Source organism: Haplochromis burtoni, unplaced genomic scaffold (genome assembly GCF_018398535.1).
Source record: "Haplochromis burtoni strain Fernald_Lab_line unplaced genomic scaffold, NCSU_Asbu1 Contig_260, whole genome shotgun sequence".
Classification (NCBI taxonomy): Eukaryota; Metazoa; Chordata; class Actinopteri; order Cichliformes; family Cichlidae; genus Haplochromis; species Haplochromis burtoni.
Genome location: NW_024582621.1, coordinates 69,865 through 91,647, shown reverse-complemented (window position 1 = coordinate 91,647; position 21,783 = coordinate 69,865). Strand labels below are relative to the sequence as shown.

Here is a 21,783-nt window from a genome sequence, read left to right as displayed (position 1 = left end):
CATGGGGCGGCTCATTCACAAACACAAGTCTAACTTAAGTTTCACACTGTTTCTTGTGTGTAAAATCTGAAATGACTATGGTGTTGATTTAAAATGTGCTTTGGCACATCACTTGCTACTGACAACAAGAAAAAAAGCCGGTCTGTGCTATGGGTTGAACCATTTGTTAACGGTGGGTGGGAGGGGGGTAACACTATGCAATATATTCAGTTTTAGAATGTGTATTTCAGGGTTAACTGTAGCTAGGCTCAAAGTGTTAATGCTGTCTTATTTTAATAAACAACACTGTCATATGCAAAACTAGGGTGGCACTTAGGGTGGCAAGGGATCATTTTAGGGTGGAACATGCCACCTTGAAACCTTTGAGAACACATCTCAAAGGTGTTCTGTTGAATTGAGATTTAAAGACTGTGGAAGCCATCTGAGTACATTGAACTCACTGTCATGTTCAAGAAACCAGTCTGAGGTCATTTGAGCTTTGTGAAATAGTGCGTTATCCCACTAGGGATAGTGTACTAGGCAGAAGATGGGTGCACTGTAACAATGCCTGGTTGGTGCTAAGGAACCCAAAGTGTGGTAAGAAAATATCCCACACAGAACTGTTGAAACAAGGGAGCTGTCACGCTGTTTATGCTAAAAGACTAGCATCTGAATGCTGCAGTAGAAATCGAGACTCATAATATCCGGCAACATTTTTCCAGTCTTCTGTCCAACTTTGGTCTGTGTAAGCTGTAAGCCTCAGTTTCCTGTTCTTAGCTGACAGGAAGTGTCACTCAGTGTGGTCTTCTGCTACTATAACCCCCATGTGTTGTGCATTCAGAGACGCTCTCCTGCACACTTTGGTTGCAATGAATAGTAATTTGAGCTACTGTCTGGCCATTCTCCTCTGACATTTTCACCCACAGAACTGCTGCTCACTCAGTATTTTCTCATTTTCAGACCACTCTCTGTTGGTAGAATGTGATCACACATACACACCGTGATCTGACTACTTCATATGAAAAAGGCCAATTCACATAAAGTAAGAATTAATGTTTATTGAACTTTCACAATGTAGTCTGATTAAAACTGCTACTTTTTTTTTTTTTTTTTTTTACAGTCAATGTTACATCAGTGCATAAAGAAATAAATAAAGTAATAAAGGGGTAGTCTTTATGTGGAATGTACCAATGTTATTCTACATTTGTAAGAAGAACAGATTAATAACAGATCAATGCCTCTAAATGTAAATGTCAAATGTAATAGCAAAAAACACAAAACTACACGAATCTAAAAGTGCTTTTTCATCAACACAAATACAAGCGCAAAAACGTAGAAAAGCCTCCACACTTGAACCTTTTTCTTGCTGCTACCAAATCTGGTCTGCAATCCGGAGTAGATTTGGAACAGTTTAGTCAGACTTAGCTGCACGGTCACTGTAGTGTAAGGTTGAATATTTAAAAGAAGAAAAAAAAGGTTCCCGTCCCATGCCCAGTCTGCAGGTCTTTCATATCATTGGAAGCAACAACTACAAAATGTGACATTTGCTGCTCAGATCCTGATTGGTTCTCGAGTGGTCGTGTGACACTGCGGCATTTCCGCGTGCTTAAAAAAGAAAAGAAAAAAGAAATTCTGTGTTGTGTTTATGACAGGTTACAGTGTAACATAGTGTTATCTTTACGCTGTTCTCGTCTGACAACATGAGGTACAAAATCACAAGTGTCACCTTCTCACTGATTGCAAACACTACACACAGCTACGAATACACATAAATATTCAGCTACGCTCTCATCGGCCATCATTCACACAGCTCTCGCTGCCGAGGACAGTTAACTTTACACGTGGTGTTCTATTATGGAGTAGTAAAACAAAGCACGAGTCACGCAGTGAGATAACAACCGGGGGTTTGATATGAAATCACAGTTTAGCAGCTTAATCTACCTGATTAAATAGCCCTAATGGTTACATTTGTTAGTGCGTCAGAGAGAAAAACGTACAGGAGGTACTTAATAGCTTTGCTATAGACTGTCAGCCTTCGTTAGCTCCAATATAATCCTTTTCAACACAACTTTGTGCGTCAAATTGAGGCAACTGTGCCGATGCAACTCCTTTAGGGTGCTTCGAAATTAAAGCAAAGATCAAAACTGCATTATATGCACCGTCACACAGCGGCAACGATATCCTTTACCCAGTTGTCACCCACATATTGTGGTCTTGGAAACAATAGCTGTAAGCTCCTATTTATTCACAATTAGTTGCTGCTCTACACTACATTCTTCAGCCCACACCGCTTAAGGTACTGTTGACTCTAGTAAGGCTATGGTCTATGGATTTAAGGGAAAAAAAAAAAAGCCATCTGAATGTAGTGAATCTTCCGCTTGCTCATACATCCCCATCTTCAATCCGTGCTAGCTGTCTCTCCAGCAACTCAATTCTCTGATTCTGAGCAAGCACGACGGCCCGCAGAGCTTTCATTTCTGCTAACAGCTCGCTCAACACGTCATCCTGAAAGAAGAGAGAGAGAGAGAGAAAAAACAAGTCAAAAATAGCTTCAAAAAATCTTAAATCAGCATCTCACTTGCTGCTGACCGACCTCTCTCTTTGGCCTATCGCCGTTTCCATCCGTCTCCCTCGTGGCCGCTGTCGGCTGTGGCGTCTCTTCTTCTGTCTCCTTGGCGGCAGAGGTAGGTGTGGACGTGGGAGCTGCTACGTTCCCTGCGGAAGGTGGGACGGCCCCAGTCCCAGAGTCCTGAGAGACGAGCTTGGGCTTGCTTCTGAGAGTGTCTCTGTGTTTGGATGGAGGAGCTGTGTAGCCACCACTCAGGGAGACCAGCAGCGGTGGCGCGTCCTGCCCCGCGATCCACTCGTCAGCCAGGAGGGCTGGCTCCAGGCTGGCTGTGTCTGGGTAAAGGTCTCCCTGGAACAGATCTGACTGGAGAGGAAATATGGAAACTTCATTAGCTATTAAAAAAAGCAGTTTATAAAGTCCACTTTTAAAGTATGTGTGTGCCTTACCTTTCGTGGTACAGTCATAGAAATGGGTTCCACCTTCCTCTCATGAAGCTTATAAAACCTGCCGAAAAAGCAAGGAAAAAGTCCCGTCTGACGTTATTCTGCATTATTCTTTCCCACTTTTAGGAGACTGGTCAGTTCCTGAAGTAGCTGTGTATTGTAGTTTTTACTAGTTACGGGTACGCATACTGTTCTTACCTGGCAATTTCACACTTATTGACATCCACACCTCTTTTACTCTGAAAGCCTGCACCCCTCTGAGGCTCTTTGCTGCTGTATAAGCTGAGGAAGTGAACGTACGGTGATTCATCAGTCACTTCAAAGTATCGGATGGTGCAGTCCCCCTGAAAGCCATGAGATTAACAACAAAAAAACAAAACAATCACGATGATTGACGCTGCATAGAACAAGCTAAATTTCTATTTGCCACATGATGCCAAGGCTTCACCTTCCCACACAGGTAGACCATGTTTGTGTCGGGGTCATAAAAGGGCAGCAGAACTCCATTACTCGTATCCATTTCCTGTATTACCATTGGCTCTGAGAGGTCTTTCTGTAAGATAAAAGCATTTTCACATCACTAGAATGCCCACTTTAACAATCACACATGTTTTTTGTGTCTCAAACCTTTTCCATGTGTAAAATTCAGTTCACCTGCATTAGACCACATGTCTAACAAGAAACTTACAGTATCCCACAAAGCCAGCTGCCTCTCGCTCATACGGCTGAAGCCTGTCGTCAGGATTTTTCCATCAGAGAGGAACACGGCTCTCATGGGCCTGGTACCATCATGGACTTTCTCTCTGACCTAGGAAAGCAGTCACAAGCTGATCACTGACGCGTTATACCAGAAATGAGAGCCGAGCCGTGCTCCACGCTTTGCTCACATCTTCACGGACAGCATGAATGTGAAATCACCTTGAGGACGGCGCCTCTTCGCGGATCGATGACTCGCAGGGCTTTGTCCTTGCAGACGGTACATATCGCACTGCCGTCCTTGTTCCAGCTGACATTGTAGATCAAGTCTGGGTGGGCGTCATCAAGCTGGTACACTAGCTCCCCCGTGCCCACGTTCCACACGCAGATCACATTATCACAGCCTACAGAGAGGGAAAGACAACATCCAAGGAAGAGGGTGTGAAGCCTGAAATTGTACAGGGTAAGGATGTGAGGATAAACAGATGCAGATGTTGCCGATGTTCCTATAAATTCATTTGCTTTTCTTGTTCGTCTTGAGAAAGTGACAGGTTATCGGTGCAGGTGTATTATGAATGCATTATGACTAGGGATGGGTACCGGTATCCGGTGCCATCATCTGACATAAACGGTAGTAACCAGACCGAAAAGCAGCGCACATTTCGGTGCTTTATTTCCTGAGCTGTGATACACTTCTAGCCAATCATTTTACGTTTCCGAGGATAGTAGGCGGGGCCAGGTACGTACGTTCTGTTAGAGCAGAGCTACAGATTAAAAATGTCCAAGGCGAAGCGGTCAAAAGTCTGGCTGTACTTCACAGCAAAATATGCAAACTCAGCAGCCTGCAACAAGTGCTTTAAGCTGATACTGTGATACTGTCAAAGGAGGTAACACCAAGAAATCCGATAAACACTGGCGACGCATAGCGTTTTTTTTAAAAGCCCAGAAATGCGCCGTATTTGATAGCTTGCTGCGAGACCTCACACCGTGCACGTCGGGTGGGTTGCCAGTTATCGGACCCGGAGCAACATCCCCCAAAAACCCGAAGAATAGAGTCCTGGCCCCTAGCCCTGCCAGTGTAGCAGAAATGATGAGGATGATGATGCAGCAGCAGCCGTTCTTCTCTGCGTGAGTAGCTTAATGTTGTTCGTGTGTAATTTACGTTGAGTAGGCTAACCACGTTATTACATTAATGCATGTAAGGTGAACTAGCAAACATCATCATAGCTACATGCGGCTGTCTTCTTGTTTGATGGCAGATACTCCCTTCACCCTGGCCAAAAAGGCTAAAATGACCAAAGAAAAAGTGGAAAACAGTTAAACATGAGAGGTTTTTGGACAAAGTTTGTGTTTTTTCCATTGATTTAAGCACTGCTTCCAGCCAAGAGTGATACCATATATGCCCCATAGCTGCAGAAAAGGCTAACATTGTTATCTTTTTACAAAAAAACAGCTGAACATGAGAGGTTTTTGGACCAATTTTGTGTTCTCCATTCTTTAAGCACCGTTTAAGCACCGGCACCGTTTCAAAAGTACCGGTTTGGCACCGGTATCGGATAAAACCTAAACGATACCCATCTCTAATTATGACACCATATATCAATATATAATAACAACAGGTTAGGGCGATGCTAAATTGAACAACAGTGTGAATGGATGTCTGTCTCTGTGTTAGCCCTGTGACAGATACTACCTACACACACTACCTCAGTATGTCATTAACTTTATCAAAGTAAATATTGGTAAAGTGAACTCGCGGTGAGACAAGCAAAGTATTAACTGATCTGACACATTAAAACTGAATAATAATGACAATACACACACAATAGCACAATGCAGTGAACAAATCCCTTTTGCATCTTTAAAGGAATTCCCCGATAGTTTAAAGTTGCTTAATCGAAACACCATCTGTGCCGTTTTCAGCGTATTGTATCACGGCTCGCTCTGTGATTCCAAACTGGGCTTTTCTGCCTTCTCCCTGATATGTTCTGCATCAAGTCTCAACTTCTAATTACATGTGTCGTACATGGAGTGTGTCCTATAAATGGTTGAATCCGTCTTGCTGGTGTAGTTACTTTTCTCCATCAGTGGCAATGTCACAAACAATCACATCATTTCCTGCCTAATTTTGAACAAGTCATTGTTGTTGATCTTTCACATAAAAGATTCATTTATTTGTGTTGTTAGTTTAAAGAAGATGTAGCTAGAGTGGAAAGACGAGTCGATTCCTTGCACTTCAGGCCAATATTTTAATTGAAATGGAGTGAGAGCAGCGGAGCTGTTTGCTGGGAGTCGATCTGTGACATGATGTCAGTACCTCAATATTCTTTTTTGATTAATTCCCCTTTACAGTACAATTAATGATAGCCTGGTAGCAAATATTGATGTTCATTTAAACAAGCAGTTGCACTTAAACATGTTTCCCCTATCAATGTTATTCAACTGATTGAGTCCTTGCAGTGGATCCCAAAAGGAATATGACAAAGTGAACAATTAACAGAGCCACTTCACTGACACGATCAAGAATCAAATAATTATGATAACTGTACACGGATAACATAATACACTGTATTTGATGCTATATCACGATACCAGCAGTTAATGTGAGTGATTTGAAAGTGTTATATAATTGAATACAATTCTAATCTCACTCCATTATGGAAATTTAGCACAGTATAACTGTGTTGTTGTGTTGCCTTTCTCCTCGCTAACGCTAACTTATACTGAGGAGCAACAACGCCTGCAGAGCTGCTTAAAAAAGCTGGTGGTAAAATAATGCAGCGTGAACAATATGCACTCTTCTCAGTATGCATTAACATAAGTGGGCAGCTTACATTCTTACACTGCCATGAGGATCCCGCAGGCCAAACATTACTTTATGTGCTTGTGCGTATAGTAGTGCCTCCTTTGCGTAGGCTACATTTCCAATGGAAACCAGCTCTGGCAGCTTTTCAGCAAAGTGTAATTATTTTTCAGGTTAATCACATGCTGTGAGTTGCCTAGGAGGGAAATCCTACTCCATACTTGTATTATGCAGCAGTATTTGAACTGGCTGTCACTGAACACCAACACAGTAAGACAGGAGCTGCTCCTCAACTCTCACTGTTTACAAATGGACGGGTGTATGTCACTTTTATCTGGATAATGAGGAATGTTTAGCACGGGGAAGCTACGCCTCGAGTTTCACTGTCACCATATTTGGAGTTTGTTAAAAGGTAAAATGATCCCTGGATGTTTATTACAAGGCAAAGGTTACCTTAATTCACCATATAAAACTCAAGTACAATACATTTCCAGTGTGCAAACACAAGCCCTTTGTTTTAGATCACTTTTTTATGGAAATATATGTAAAGCAACATACAAACTACACCAGCCTGCTTCCACAGTGGCACAGTTTAATGTTTAGACCATGTTCTCTACACAACACACTTAAAAAACACACCAGTCATAGTCAGTTATCACTGTTATTTTCCACAGATGTGAACCATGTTTGGTTATAGGAGAACAATGGGAGCACTACAATGCTACAGATGGTCCTACCTGCAGTTAGGAGGATATTGAAGGCAGTTGGGTGCCAAGCCAGGAGTCCCACTCGTTTACTGTGTCCCTCAAGGGTCACAGTGGCATCAGTCATTGGACTTGTGAGCCCACCATCTGGGATCTGCCACACCTTCAACATAAAGCAGACATATATATGTGTGTTGTATATTTTTTACAGTTTTCCTGACATATTATTAACCTTACTGCTATCAGAGCCTTCATTCCCCTCACCATCTCCCTCCTAAACAGTTGAACTGTCACACTGCTTCACACTGCTAGACAGCAACAGCAATTTATGCACACTCTGTGGTATCATTTCTGTAATCCTGCATTTTCTGTATATAAGATTTAGATTGGTTATTTTATTGCCAGTTTATACACAGATAGATAGATAGATAGATAGATAGATAGATAGATAGATAGATAGATAGATAGATAGATAGATAAGTGCTGTCAGCGTTAATCTCGTTAAAATGACTGTAACGTCACAACCGCAATAACGTGGCAAATCTCTGTTAGCGAGTGCATTGGGCTGCATGGCGCTAACACGTTAACAATCTAACCGTGCTAACGTGTTGACGCCGTGCAGCCCTACGCACACGGCAATCCGCGCTAACTCGCTAATGTCATTTTAACAAGAATAACGCAGACAGCACTTGAAGTACATCATCATTTCTTCATCCAAATTTACTCAATACCACATTTATTTTTACCTGTTAAATATAAAGCTACAGCCAAGACATGATTGGCTTTGTTTAATAGTAAGGCTGTTAGAAGGAAAAAAACAGCCAGCTAAGCTAGTCCTGCACAATACACCTTTTAAAAGATTAAAAAAGCTCTGACATTTTAGGAAGTGACCTTTGAAGTAGCTCCATAGCTTAATTTGCTACGTTTGGTCAGAGCTAGCCTAGCTACTACCCAATTATCGATATGCATTTAGGTTCTCTTTCAACATTTCAGATTTTTATTAGTTAATATATATTTGTATTTTTTAAAACAGTATCTATATCCCAGTATAGCTTTTCAGTAGTATCAAAAGTGATTTACTTTCTGTTAAAAAATGGTAAGGTGTGCCTGAAGAAAAGACTATGGGTGCTCGTCAATCATTTATCTGGAATCAGTGACATTCTTTTAACCCCCCTCCTCGCCCAGCCGTGTCTAACAGCTGAGGAATGCCAACTTGTTTTACAGAGACCTCGCCGTAAGTTTACACAGCTGTGATCAGAGAAACAATATTACCTACACCTAAAAACTGCTGCAAACCAAGCACACACCCCTGGCAGTCGTCTCCTTCAGCTGAACAATCACTGTTTAAAAAAAAAAAAGCTCTGGAATTTCTTGGATGACTTGACAAAGCACCTAAAGTGTTGATCCAGGCTCCAACCTAACCTCAGAAATGACACGACCTCTGTCCCCACACCACACACTACAGGAAACCCTCATATGTTTTGTATTCACACCAGCACTGGCATTATGGACGGACCCAGGGCACCAAAGAGCTCTCAACTGAATTCTACTGACATACTTTTACAATTATAAGTAAAATTAAGTCATATAATATGATAAAGAAAGTGTTAAATACACAATGTTAATTATTATAGTAGTTTGAAGCACACTCAAGGTCTGCACCCTGAAGTCTGATGTGTTTTCATTAGCAGCAGAAGAAGGACCAACACAGCTTTAGTGGGTTAAGGTTGTGGCGGGTTTGATGCCTACGGACGTCAGATTACAGATAACTTGACCACAAACCACCAGCACAGAACTTCTACAAGGTTTGAAAATGTTACCTTCACCGTGCAATCTTCTGAGGCACTTGCAATGACATTGTCATCATGAGGACTCCACTGGATGTCCAGCACTGGTGCTGCATGACCACAGACCGTGGGACAGGACTGGTCGATTCTTCCACTCTGTAGAGAAAAACAGAGTGTTTCAACCATTAATGCATTATCCAGTCCTGCTAATGGTCTCGTAAGTGTAGAAAGTACTTTAGTCAGGCATGCAGCAGGCTGTTAAAAAGTTGGTGACATAATGCTTTTAGTAGGAGAGTGGAAGAAACATCGATCTACTGTTTATCTAATACTCTGTAATCTAGGAGACTGAACCTTGCTGATTGGAACCACGAGGAAGGCCCCTCCTCCACCCGCTTCAATGATAACAGCAATGAATTTGGGGTTGACTGCACAGAGTGGACTGTCCCACGTCACCCGGGACACTCTGACATCATCGATGCAGTGCTCGGCTTTCCACGCCTGGGCGAAAACATGGCGGAATTTGCTCTGCCTGACCACACCTCGCCGGAAAGACATACCTGAGGAGATTAAGATTACACAGAGGAACAGTTACAATTCAGCAACCTTAAATGGACAGATGCTGCTGAATGACAGTAAATTATTAACTCATCAGCTGAAAAGTAAAAAGCTTCTGTCAGCAAACAGTAATCAAATAAGCAGGATAATTATTAACCAAACAGCCAATAAGATTGAAAAATAAATTCTGGTTTAATCATTTGGACTGTGAAATTTTTTTTATTTTCCCGAGTAAAATATGGCTAAAACGAAATATTGTAACCTTTTAAAATGGACTATATCTTATTTAAAATGCATGTTAACTCAAACAAGCAACAATACATGCCTTCTTTATCTACTCAGATCTCCATTTTTCAGTATATTTTATGACGGAAAATAGACCTTGACTGTTACAGGATTTTTAAGAACGATACACATACCGATAATATTATTGGTCCTTGATAAGTTCACGATAGTTTAAAAATATTCTTTTGTATATAGTCAGTAAGTACTTTACCGTTTTTGTGTTTTCACTTCTAGTTAAGCTGTCGAGTGCCCACTGGTGGACAAAATAGGCAACATCAGCACTCATAGCACAGTTGAAGGGTGTTTCTCTCATCTCTTCTTTACTATTTAAATTTTCATTTATGGCCTGATATAAATGTTGATACTGATATATCAGCCAATATCTGATATCAGCTCTCAGCAATATATAATTAAGCTCCAGTGAAAATAATAAGAATTTGCCATATTTAGGACAATTAAATGGACAATTATAACACCCCACTGTATACCTCCGAAAATATAATGCTGTTATATGCACATTGCATATTTAATTGTCTGCATATATCATTATATTTTATTTTGTATATATGGTATTTATTTACTGTCATCTGCTTGGCTCTCTTTTTGCACAAATGTGGGACAAGTACTACAACTAATGAATGTGCAATGACAATAAAGTGTTAAAACTTAAAAATAAAGATCCTGTTCTTTTAAGATGAGTGTCACATAACAAAACAGATTCTTTTTGTTTTTATGAGTTACCAAGAAACACTTAGTTACACTTTCCCACTTGGGATGGGAAAATATTTGGAATTGCATAGAAATAAAAACTGGCTGAGTATGCATGCTTTATTAAAACTGTAGTCTTAGTCTTTTGAATCCCCAAACTCTGCACTAATGCTGCTAATGTTGCTGTACAGCTGGTTTAGTAAATCCTCACCATCTTCATATGGTCAGTGAAAAAAACAAACAAACAAAAAGAAGGGGCAGCCAGGACAGCGGACAAATTCTTTCATACTGGGAGCCTGCCCTGAAAAGTACAGTCAGGCTTCAGTGGACAAAAGGGCATGATCCGCCTGAAACCAAAACATGCCGTGCAGGGAGGAGAAGGGGGTTGGGCAGTCATAGCTGCTGTGAGAGGAGGCAGTAACTCTATATGGCATATACCAATGGTCAAAGCAAACGGCATATCAGCAGGTATGAAGCCTACAGAGGGCTCCAGCGTGAGGATAAAACCGCCCCAAATCCAGTTCGCTGGATTCCACTACGTCCAGTCTGCGTTTAAACCTGTGTTATTAAACAGCGCGATCTTACTGCACGATAATGTTCATTTCTATATATACCCATTTAGTAAATATGCTGCATCCTTGCACCATTTCTCTATGTGTTCCCATTGTCTGCTCACAATAGGAGGTGAGGAGACAGCAGTTGTTTTTTTCTTCTTTTTTTTTTGCAAAGAAACAAATGCAGACATGAGCAACAAAGGACCCGTTTTAGATAGTCCCACAATGACACATCTCGCGTTATTATTTTCCAGTCCAAAAGCGCACATACCTGCGGTTTTTGAGAGACCTCTCTTAATTGGAAGAAGGATCACCAAAGACTCGGGCGTGACAAGAAGAGGCCAATAAAATAATCCGCCGCCAACAGCAGTAACTTAATCCTCTCCTGTGTCCAGACAAGCGTTCACGTAGATTGCGCAGACCTATAACAAAAACGTGTTCATTAGAGGGGGACAAATCCGATTTATTTATTTATTTATTAATCCAATTCTCAGCTGTCTTCTCGTTAGTTTGCTAGGAATTGCGCCTGTCTGCTGTGGCAGAGGTCTAACCTGACAGAGCATGTCCCGCGCTCATAAAGCCTAAAAAGAGCCCGGCTGCCGGTGATGGTGGAGGGAGAGATGCGGACACCGCTTGTCCCCGTCTCCCTTTACAAACGACTGTTTTGAAGCGACGACTCGAGCAGAATCCCAGACACTTCCGCTCAAGGCAGGATGTGTCAAAGACACGCAGGAGTAAAGAGAGATATCCTCCGTCTACGTCTACATTCCCGTCGGCCAGACCGGATATGTACTACATAGACCTAAAAACGGAAAACAGACCGCTATTACGGGTACGCTGTTAGCTCAAACTATCAGCAAACCTCAATTGAATCCATTAGCATTTAAGCACTTAACTTTTAATTAGGGCTTTAAATGTGGAGTAATATATCAATTTTGGGGTTTCAAAACCTAATCGACTGTTTCTCGGAGGATTTATGCGTGTTCCCAAACTGATATCTGAACTCAAATTTAGATGAAGATGATTTGAAATGATAATGATGACAATTAACAATTTTAAAACCTTTTGCTGACATCCGGTCTTTTAAAAAATCGTTATACGCAGAGGGTTTTTTTTAATAGTCTTTGTGCTCACTACTCAGAGCTGTGTCTCGTGTTTTGGTAGCACCTTATAATACAGTGCAATTGTAATACAATATGGCGTAATTTCCAAATCTTTGTCATTATTCTAAATTTAAAGTGTAAGGGCGTATGTACAGAAAAATGAGAGAGTAAGAACTTGAAGTTTTAAAGGAAATGTGAATTTATTTATTCATCCTAACCCCCCCCTTTACATTGCAATTGCCCATTATACACATATATACTGTACATACTGGAATACACTTATTGTATTCCTCTTATTCTTGGCTTATTAATGTTATTTTATTTGTATTTTTAGCTGAACATTATTCAGAAAGATATATTTAAAAGATTATTGGAGTATAATTAAAGTATAATGTCTTAAGTCAATTAAAACAAATGTAAGGAGCACTAAGGTGTTGAATAAAATGTCAAAGAAATAAATTCATGATTTATTTGTTCCATCAATTAAATATACATTTTCCCATTCATTCCCAGACAGGACTTATAACACATTCTACTAACATCCAAGCTGCACATGAGACCTATCACACCAAAGGTGTGAGCAAATAGCGCTATACTGCAAACCCAGTCTAGAGATATACTGCAATCAATTTACCTATGGGCATGCACTGCAAACAATTTGGACCTCTGCACAGCTGGGAAGCAGCGCTATGACCTGCAACCTGGGTTTATAAAGGAAGTGGCACAAACAAATAAATGAAAAAAAAGAAAAAGAGAGAGGTTAGTTCGTCCTTACAAGACTCACTCTCAATCATTCATAACAGCCCTTACGGCTGGATGGACTAACCAATACAAAATTACAAATCAACCAAAAGAACAACAAAAGGACAGCAGAAGCAGCACAACAACAGCTGCAAAACACAAACAAGATTATCGATTATTGACCCGACAATGAGTTGAAAAGGGAACACACTTGACATTTTTTTTATTTGTAGTCTATTGTGGCCATTTAAATGGGTTTGAATGCTGTCCAGCAGTCTTCCTTATCGAGCCAAGTTGGCTACACCCACCTCATGTTCTTGGTCCCCATAAGAATCCAAATGGGGCACACTCTCATCTGTGAGACTTGACATCCCTTCCTTTAACACCACAGAATCACCATCTCCCTCTTCTGTAAACATCTGTTCCACTTTATCATTTATCAGAGGAATTCAAATCTCTCTGAACCCTTTGCATTTCTAACCGTCGCTGCACAACATCATATCCAGCAAAAGCAGCAAACTGCCAGGTCAGACTTGTTACACAAACAAACGAACACAAAACTTTCGGCTGTTCTCTTAATTACAAAGGTTTGCCACAACGAATTCCACATATTTATCAGAGTTTTACGCCAGATGCCGTTCCTGTAGACACTCCAAAGGAATTCATGTCCAACCCCGGGGCCCATTAGTTAAAAATTTTTTTTTTTATATGTTTTAATAAGTATTTTAAAAATGCATTTGAAAATATGGCTTTAATTTGTAAACATTGCACTCTAAAATTGTTGAAATAATAATTTATTTTTAAAGCCCCCAAACAATCTTAAATAATCAGGCCTCATATCATCTCAAAGACCTCATAGTACCATATCACCCCAGCAGAGCACTTCGCTCTCAGAGTGCCGGTTTACTCGTAATTCCTACACTATTTAAAAGTAGAATGGTAGGTAAAGTGTTCGCTTTCAGGCCCCTCTTCTGTGGAACCAGCTCCTAGTCTGGAGACAGACACCCTCTCTGCTTTCAAGATCAGTCTTGAAATTTCCTTGGTGATAAAGCATATAGTTAGGGCTGGATCAGGTGACCCTGAATCCTCCCTTAGTTACACTGCAACAGGTGTAGCCTTCTGGGGCTTCCCATGATGCATTGTTTCTTCTTCATTAACCCTTTTTCACTCATTATGTGTTTATAAACCAATTTCTCAGTTTAATCGTTAGTTATTATTCATCTCTGGCTTCACAGCGTGTCCTTGTCCATTCTCCCTCCTTTCACCCCCAACCAGTAAGGCAAAGAGCTGCACCTATCTCAGCCTGGTTCTTCCAGAGGTGTCTTCCTGTTAAAAGGGAGTTTTTCCTTCCCCCTGTCAGGAGGTGCTTGCTGATAACGGCTCATCTGATTGTTGGGGTTTTCTCTGTATTATCGTAGGGTCTCTACCTTACAATGTAAAGCACCTTGAAGCAACTGATGTTGTGATTTGGGACTGTATAAATAGAGTTGAATTGAAAAACAATATCATTTGTCACTCTTGCTCAGTGGTGTGATAGTGTCTAAAAAATAAAATAAAATTTCAGAAATGTTTCTAAAATGGCTGCATTGAAACAAGCTGTATTTTATCTTCTTGATGCACGCTCAATTATCCAGGCAAGTAAATCCCCAAAAGGTTGATTCTGTTCATCTGGATGTAAAGTTTTTAGTGGGAGAAATGTTTCCTCACTCATCCAAGTGACTTCTTCAGTCTCAGCTGACTGCAGGTTTCCCCAATCTACATTTGCATAATGACCGAAACCAGCCCACTGAAGGAACAATGGGCTGACCTCCGAGCCTATTGCCCAAGGATCGGGCCCCCGACACAAACAGAGTAGTATTAAGTGCCAAGAGGATTGCCATGATTTATTTATCTGGGAAACCAAACAACCTCTAGCGAAGCCAATATCACAACACAGAAGAGCTACCTTGTCAGACCAGGACTCTGCAGTCTATTTACACCTACAGGCCAGTGGACACTCTTTCAATGATGAGGATGTACACATCCTGGACAGGGAGGAACGCTGGTTTGAGTGGGGAGTCAAGGAGACCATTTATGTGAAAATGGAAAGCCATCTCTGAATCGAGGAGGCGGGCATCTTTCACCATCTTCCAATGCTGTGATTGCAGCCATTCCCCAAATCTGTGAATGGTACTCATGGCCATTGATCATGGTCTTTGATCAGTAGTTCTTGATCAATGGTCATGAGAATCTGCATATTAATGATCAAGGAACTGACCTCCAAGCCCACTGTTCCTTCAGTGGTGCTAGTTTCAGTAATTGTGCAAATGCACTGTTTATAAAATTGGGGAAACCTGCAGTCAGCTGAGACTGAAGAAGTCACTTGGATGAGTGATGAAACGTTTCTCCCACTGAAAACGCTACGTCCAGATGAACAGAATCTACCTTTTGGTGAAGCCACACTTTAGTAGAATTAGAGATTGCATTTAACAGATCTTGTCATTATTTGCAAATAAAGTACAGAGATTTTTATTTGTGTTTGTCAAAGTAAATTTGGTTAAAATCCAGTGGCTTCTCATTGTCACCAGAAATTGTGGTGGTTTTTTGAGGGTTATTCAGGTTAATGCAGCATTGTAGCGCCATCCAGTGTTTGATATACCATATTGACGCACAGAGATCATTTTCTTTTTAAAAATCCCAGGTGTTTCCCTAGGTTCCCCACATGCAGAGAAGGCATAAAAATCTAAAAACATGATAAAATATGAAAAAAGAAAGCCCTCTCTAAAACGATAGGGTGAAAATGAACGTTTATTGCTTGGTATTGTCTGAAAGGATGTTTCAATTCTGAAGTAAGGGCTCAGTTTCACATTATTTATACACAATGTACGCTATATTACAATATTCACAACCCCAGAAATCACAATCTAAAACCTTTGACAATATCACCCCCGAGTTCGACCTATTTACACTATAAATACCATAGTGTTCAACATGTGCAACAGGTGGCTCCGTGGCGCAATGGATAGCGCATTGGACTTCTAGGCATAGATGCAGACATTCAAAGGTTGTGGGTTCGAGTCCCACCGGAGTCGCATTTTTGTACTTCTTCTGGAAAACTTCGGCCATCTTTATAGTCACCTGTATTACATACCACTACATGTCACGAGTGTCAAGCGATTACAAAACAGTGATTGTAATTATTAAAAAATCGCAATGTTTTATTGCCTCCCGGGTAAATGTCTATTTTTTCCCTCTCAGTTGCGTTACACTAACATGTAAAGTCATTGTTGGTGGAATAAAGTATTAACCGTAGTTACCTTAACTGTGAACAGTGTAGCGACTGTTGCTTTATAAATGAATTAAATGTGTCAAGATGTGTAGTTTGGCTTAATGCTAAACGTAGTTAGCCATAGCTGCGTGTTTCCACACGGAGACCCAGCACTGCTGCACCGGGTGTAACCAGCGAGCTAACATTAGGCTAGTTAGATGTAGCTAGCTAGCTATAGATATTTGTGGGTGTACGCAGCTTTAGAATGAACCTTATACACGCAAATATTGAGGGACAGCAATAAAACGTGTTGCTGTCACTTCGTTTTAAAGTCGCACTGTTGTTGCCGTCGACGTCTTCGGTCTGTTTGTTTGCCCCATTAGCTGCCTTGTGTTGGTCTGTTAGCCTCCTCAGCTAGCCAGTGTCGTATGGGTATCAGAGTTAGCAGTGACTTCACCCGGCTGCTGGTTGCCTGATCTTTCATTTTGGACACGTCAAGGTAAACATTTAGCCATCGGCGAGTTTGAAAGCTAGCTAGTGATGAAGCCAATGTTTAGCATTTGCTCTTCTTCGCAATGCTTTTTAAATATGCAGACACTAGCTAAATAACTTGGAACAATCGTGTCAGATTGAGTTTATTCACTTTAAGCTCCTATCAGCGATGAATTGTTGTTACCGACACTGTCATTTATCTTAACTGGGGCTAATGTAGGCTAACCTCTGTTGTCAAGTTCGTCAGTATGTTCGGATTTATCTGATTTATTTATCCAGTTACTGTTGTTAAAACCTGTTGTTGTTGTTCTGTTTGCCCCTTAAATTACAGTAATTTTCCCTAAAAGAGAATTGGACTGAATTAGACTCAAATCTGACTCAAAACTGTTAATATTTGGACTATTTATCAGTAAGAAGACAAAATAACACTAAAAGTTTTTATTAATCTCTTCATCAGGCGAAAATAATAATTAATTTTGGTAAAACGTGTCACGAGTAGTCGGTATGTATTGATCTCTCGGCCGACCTTTGACCTGTCATTCCACACTCAAAGATCAGTGTTGACACTCATTAATAATCAATATTAAAGACTTTCAGCTTGGAAGTAGGGTTGTAGTCAATGAAAAGAAGTGAAATTGTTTGTGTTTAAGAATGTCAGAAAATGTGAATTTGACTTCACACAGTTCAAACTAACATTAAATTTGGACCATTGGTTTAAAATCCAGAGATATTCAGGTGTTTTATATATTCAGGTTATATAACAACTGTTAAAATTTAATTTGTAAGAGCTCAGTGAATTACATTTGTGGAACTTTTTATAAAAAAAAAACGTGTTCTGTCCATTGTTGTGCTGATGAAACAAGTCACAATACTAAGACTGTATTTATATAGCACCTTTGAAAGCAGAGGTTGACAAATGACATCGAGAGCTAGGGGGGGGGAAAGGTAATCAGAAGGTGAATGAAATGCAAACATCTTAACCAGAAGGCTTCACATGGGGGCCTAAAAAAACAGGATGAAAGCATGTGATTTAAAGCAAGATGCTGTTTTTGCAATCTTAGTCCTTAACCTGATTGTTCCAAACCCAGTGCACCCACATTGCAAAAGCAATTTCAGTTAAATTAAAGCCTCGCCTGGGGAACGCCGAGAATGGTCACACCTGAGAATTCAAGGAACTGGCTCCTAATTGATTCACCGAATCACTGTATCAGCCAGTCTTGTTATGTAAATGATACAACTTTCCATCTTCCCCCTCAAGGTCCCTCCAGTCTGTAGCTTAAGTTTAGGGGGTGTGATGTCAGAAGCCAAGACCCCCACTCCCACCCCTCCTGGAGACACATACAAAGGATGGGTGTTCAAGTGGACAAATTACATCAAGGGTTATCAGCGGAGGTGGTTTGTGCTGAGCAATGGGCTGCTGTCATACTACAGGTACACCTTTCTGTAGAACACTGGTATAGTTTAAGGATATTTCTCTTTTCTTTTTAGTTACTTTTTATTCCCAAAGTCAAATGAGGCTCTTCTGATTATTAGGACCCAGGCAGAGATGGGTCACACGTGTCGGGGCACCATCAACTTGGCTACAGCTACTATCACTGTGGATGATGCCTGCAACTTTGTCATCTCCAATGGAGGGGCACAAACATATCACCTCAAGGCCAGCTGTGAGGTGGAACGTCAGCGATGGATCACTGCCCTGGAGCTGGCCAAAGCCAAGGCTGTCCGCATGCAGGCAGAGTCAGGTAAAACAGACTTCAGGGGAATTATTTAGTGCTTCTGTACATATTTACACGCATGTCCACTTTGTTAGGTACACCTTGTGTCTACTGGGCTGGATGCCCTTTTCCTTTCAACAAGATTCAACAAGGTGCTGCAAACATTCCTCAGAAAATTTAGTCTGTATTTTCATTATAGCATCGCACAGTTGCTGCAGATTTGTTGGCTGCACATCCATGATGTTTAACCACACCCTAAAGGTGCTCTATTGGCTTGAGATCTGGTGATTGGAGTTCATTTGAACACAGCGAACTCATTGTCGTGTTCAAGAAAACAGTTTGAGATGTTTTGAGCTTTGTGACATGCTGTGTTATCCTGCCGGGCAGTGTACTAGATGGGTACACTGTGGTCATAAAGAGCTGGACATAGCCAGCAGCAATACTCAAGTAGACTGTGGTGTTTGAATGATGCTCAGTTGGTACTATGGAGTGGACACACTCTGGGACCTTTAGTAAAAACACCAGCAGCGGCCTGAAACATTGAATGTTGCAGCAGAAATCAAGTCTCATCAGGTCAATGTTTGTCCCAATCTTTGATTAGCCAATGTGAATTGGAGCCTCAGTTTCCTGCTCTTAGCTGACAGAAGTTGCACTCGGCCTGATCTTGTGCTGCTGGAGTCCATTTGTATGTGATGTTGGACGTGTTGTTCCTTCAGAAAAACTCTTCTGCACACCTTGGCTTGTAAAGAGTAGTTATTTCAGTTACTGTTGCTTTCCTGTCAGATGAAGCAGTCTGACTGTCCTCTGACATCAGAAAGGCATTTTTTGTCCAGAGAACAGCTTGCTCACTGAATATCTTCTCAACAGCCATGACACTTTCAGAGTCTCTTAAATCACACTTCTTCCCCTTTCTGATGCACAGATTGAACTTCAGCAGGTCGCATTGACCAATCCTAAATGCACTCAGTTGCTGCCATGTGATTGGCTGATTAGATATTTGATATTAACAAGCAGTTCAACAGTGTACCTTAGAAAGTGGCTAGCAAGTGTATTTATTTATTTATTTTATTTTATTTTATTTTCCTTTCCTTTTGTTTGATTTCCTAACAGATGACTCGGGCGATGACTTCCCTTCATCGTCACCACGCATCACACAAGGTGGTGGGTCACAAAATTCAGAAGTCCAGTCTGCTCTCAGAACCCTGAGCAACAAAGTGGAGGATCTGAGCACCTGCAACGATCTGATCTCAAAGCATGGCTCTGCCCTCCAGAGGTCAGACTTAAACCCATTTTGCCTTGCTCTTTGCTTTAATCTTCAGGCAACAGTCTCATTTATGCCTCATGTCTCTACTAGTCTACTATGTGAGCTCTAAATTTGAAGTTATAATTCTGTAGGTTTGGTAATTCAGTGCCATATTCAGATGTTTTGTACCATTTGCAGAAGAGTCCTGTTATAAAATCATTGATGTGTAAATTGACTACATATTGTCCAAACATCCAAAGTTCATATTTTTTTCAGGTCATTAGCAGAACTGGATGGTTTACGTCTGACTGGAGAGGCTGGGGATAAGATTCGCCAAGTCACAGAAAGAGCCACTCTGTTTCGCATCACCTCTAACGCCATGATCAATGTAAGTCTGACATCCTTGTGTGTTGATCTCTGAGTTTTTAATATATAATGTATATATACCAGAGAAGACCTTGTCTATGTATTACTGCGCAGCTTTTCAATGAAACCCATTGAAAAGTGTTTCAATGTTATGCTTCTCAGGCGTGCCGAGACTTCTTGACGCTGGCACAAACTCACAGCAAGCGATGGCAAAAGGCCCTGCAGGCTGAGCGGGAGCAGAGAGTGCGGCTGGAGGAGACTTTAGAGCAACTGGCCAAACAGCACAATCACCTCGAGCGAGCATTCAGAGGAGCCGCACAGGCTAATGCTAGTCCAGACAATAAAGGTAAGTTGTGATTCTGACAAGATAACAATGAAGGATGATGCACATGTCTATTGACATTCTACAAGAGTGTGAGTTAATGTTTTCAGAAAGTTTTTATTGTAATAACAGCACTTATTTTGTAAATCTTACTTCTGACCTCCATACAATAAGTAAAAAGAGTAAACTAACCCTGAAAATAATAAAAACTAAACTAAAACTAATTTTTCAAACAACAAAAACTAAACTGAAATATGAAAATCGATTCTGAAAACTAAATGAAATGAAAATAAAATACTAAACTATTATAACTCTTATCAGGTACATGTGGCGTACAACTCTTTCGAAATCAAAGATGTGGGGCCACCAACTGTTTGCATTCGACTTCGATTTCTGAACAAAACTCATTAAACCTCATTTCCCACAGAGATATTTTTCAGTGGTAATTCAAGAGCCTGCGAAAAATTTCATTGGCTTTTTATCAGGGGAACCAGGGAGATGCTAACTCCTGGGTGACCAAGATTTTCTGTGGCTGACATACAAGAGTCCTTGTGATCAAGCACTTAGCAAGAAAAATAGAATCAAGATGTGAAACTAAAAGAACATTATCAGTTTCAGTCTCATCAAACTTTTTAATTACTCCGTTATTGACTAAACCCCAATTTGAAATCCCCTTGGCAATTATCAGGTAAATGTGAAGTCAAGTTTTACAAGTAGCAGTACCCGTGATTACCTGATTCTGATTCCATGTAACCAGATGTGAGGAATTGCAATTTCCTGTTTTGTTTGTTTGTGTTAAATTTTTGTTTTAACACTTTAAATGCTCTGAATCAGAGGTGTCAAACTCCAGGCCTTGAGGGCCGGCGTCCTGTAGGTTTTAGATCTCACCCTGGGTGAGATCTAAAACTTCAATCAAATGATCAGTTCATTACCAGACTTCTGGAGAACTTCAAGACATGTTGAGGAGGTAATTTAGTCATTTAAATCAGCTGTGTTGGATCAAGGACACATCTAAAACCTGCAGGACACAGACCCCCGGGGCCTGGAGTTCGACACACCTGCTCTATATTACATGTAGTTTTATTGTTTTTGTGATACCTGGAGAATCATCTTTAAGCTTCTGTATAGGGAAAACTTAGATGTTTGTTTGTGTTAAGGTGCTGCGGGGCCAGGAAAAGGTGAGGCCAGTGATGAGGATGATGACAATGAGTTCTTTGATGCCATGGAAGAAGCCCCCGAGTTTATCACTGTACCTGCGGACCCCCAGTTTCACAAGTCGGTATCTTTCCCTTTACCCGTCGGTACAGATTGACAGATGGAGTTAGTTGGGGGGTTTTCCCCAAGACTTTGTGTGTGGCTTGTCTTTTTTTTTATATATTCAGACCACTTCCTTGTATCACATTCCAGTATGTATTTATCTTAAGTCAATCAAATTGTGTGTGTGTGTGTGTGTGTGTGTGTGTGTGTGTGT

At 40.8% G+C, this 21,783-nt stretch overlaps 2 protein-coding genes and 1 non-coding gene across 3 annotated transcripts in view; 2 read left to right on the top strand and 1 right to left on the bottom strand.

Annotated features, from left to right (window-relative positions):
- Nucleotides 1-2,317: 2,317 nt before the first annotated feature.
- Nucleotides 2,318-11,811, bottom strand: coro1b (coronin, actin binding protein, 1B). Its single transcript, XM_005939632.3, has 12 exons — nucleotides 11,635-11,811; nucleotides 11,355-11,505; nucleotides 9,333-9,538; nucleotides 9,015-9,137; nucleotides 7,228-7,357; nucleotides 3,910-4,091; nucleotides 3,680-3,799; nucleotides 3,440-3,544; nucleotides 3,190-3,335; nucleotides 2,995-3,052; nucleotides 2,573-2,911; nucleotides 2,318-2,484 (listed from the first exon to the last, which is right to left on the bottom strand). The coding sequence occupies exons 3-12, from the start codon at nucleotides 9,534-9,536 to the stop codon at nucleotides 2,362-2,364; spliced, it is 1,530 nt and encodes a 509-aa protein (XP_005939694.1). The 5' UTR covers nucleotides 9,537-9,538; nucleotides 11,355-11,505; nucleotides 11,635-11,811; the 3' UTR covers nucleotides 2,318-2,361.
- A 4,099-nt stretch (nucleotides 11,812-15,910) lies between these two features.
- On the top strand, nucleotides 15,911-15,998 carry trnar-ucu. The gene is given in 2 exon segments: nucleotides 15,911-15,947; nucleotides 15,963-15,998. It is a non-coding gene; the product is annotated as a tRNA-Arg (tRNA).
- A 315-nt stretch (nucleotides 15,999-16,313) lies between these two features.
- The window catches only part of LOC102310397 (oxysterol-binding protein 1), a 14,600-nt gene continuing 9,130 nt past the window's right edge, over nucleotides 16,314-21,783 (top strand). The window contains exons 1-7 of the mRNA XM_005939631.2: nucleotides 16,314-16,673; nucleotides 17,925-18,097; nucleotides 18,200-18,408; nucleotides 19,492-19,654; nucleotides 19,901-20,012; nucleotides 20,153-20,336; nucleotides 21,470-21,587. Coding sequence (XP_005939693.1) covers nucleotides 17,961-18,097; nucleotides 18,200-18,408; nucleotides 19,492-19,654; nucleotides 19,901-20,012; nucleotides 20,153-20,336; nucleotides 21,470-21,587 — 923 coding nt within the window. The 5' untranslated portion in view covers nucleotides 16,314-16,673; nucleotides 17,925-17,960. The remainder of the gene's footprint in view (nucleotides 16,674-17,924; nucleotides 18,098-18,199; nucleotides 18,409-19,491; nucleotides 19,655-19,900; nucleotides 20,013-20,152; nucleotides 20,337-21,469; nucleotides 21,588-21,783) is intronic.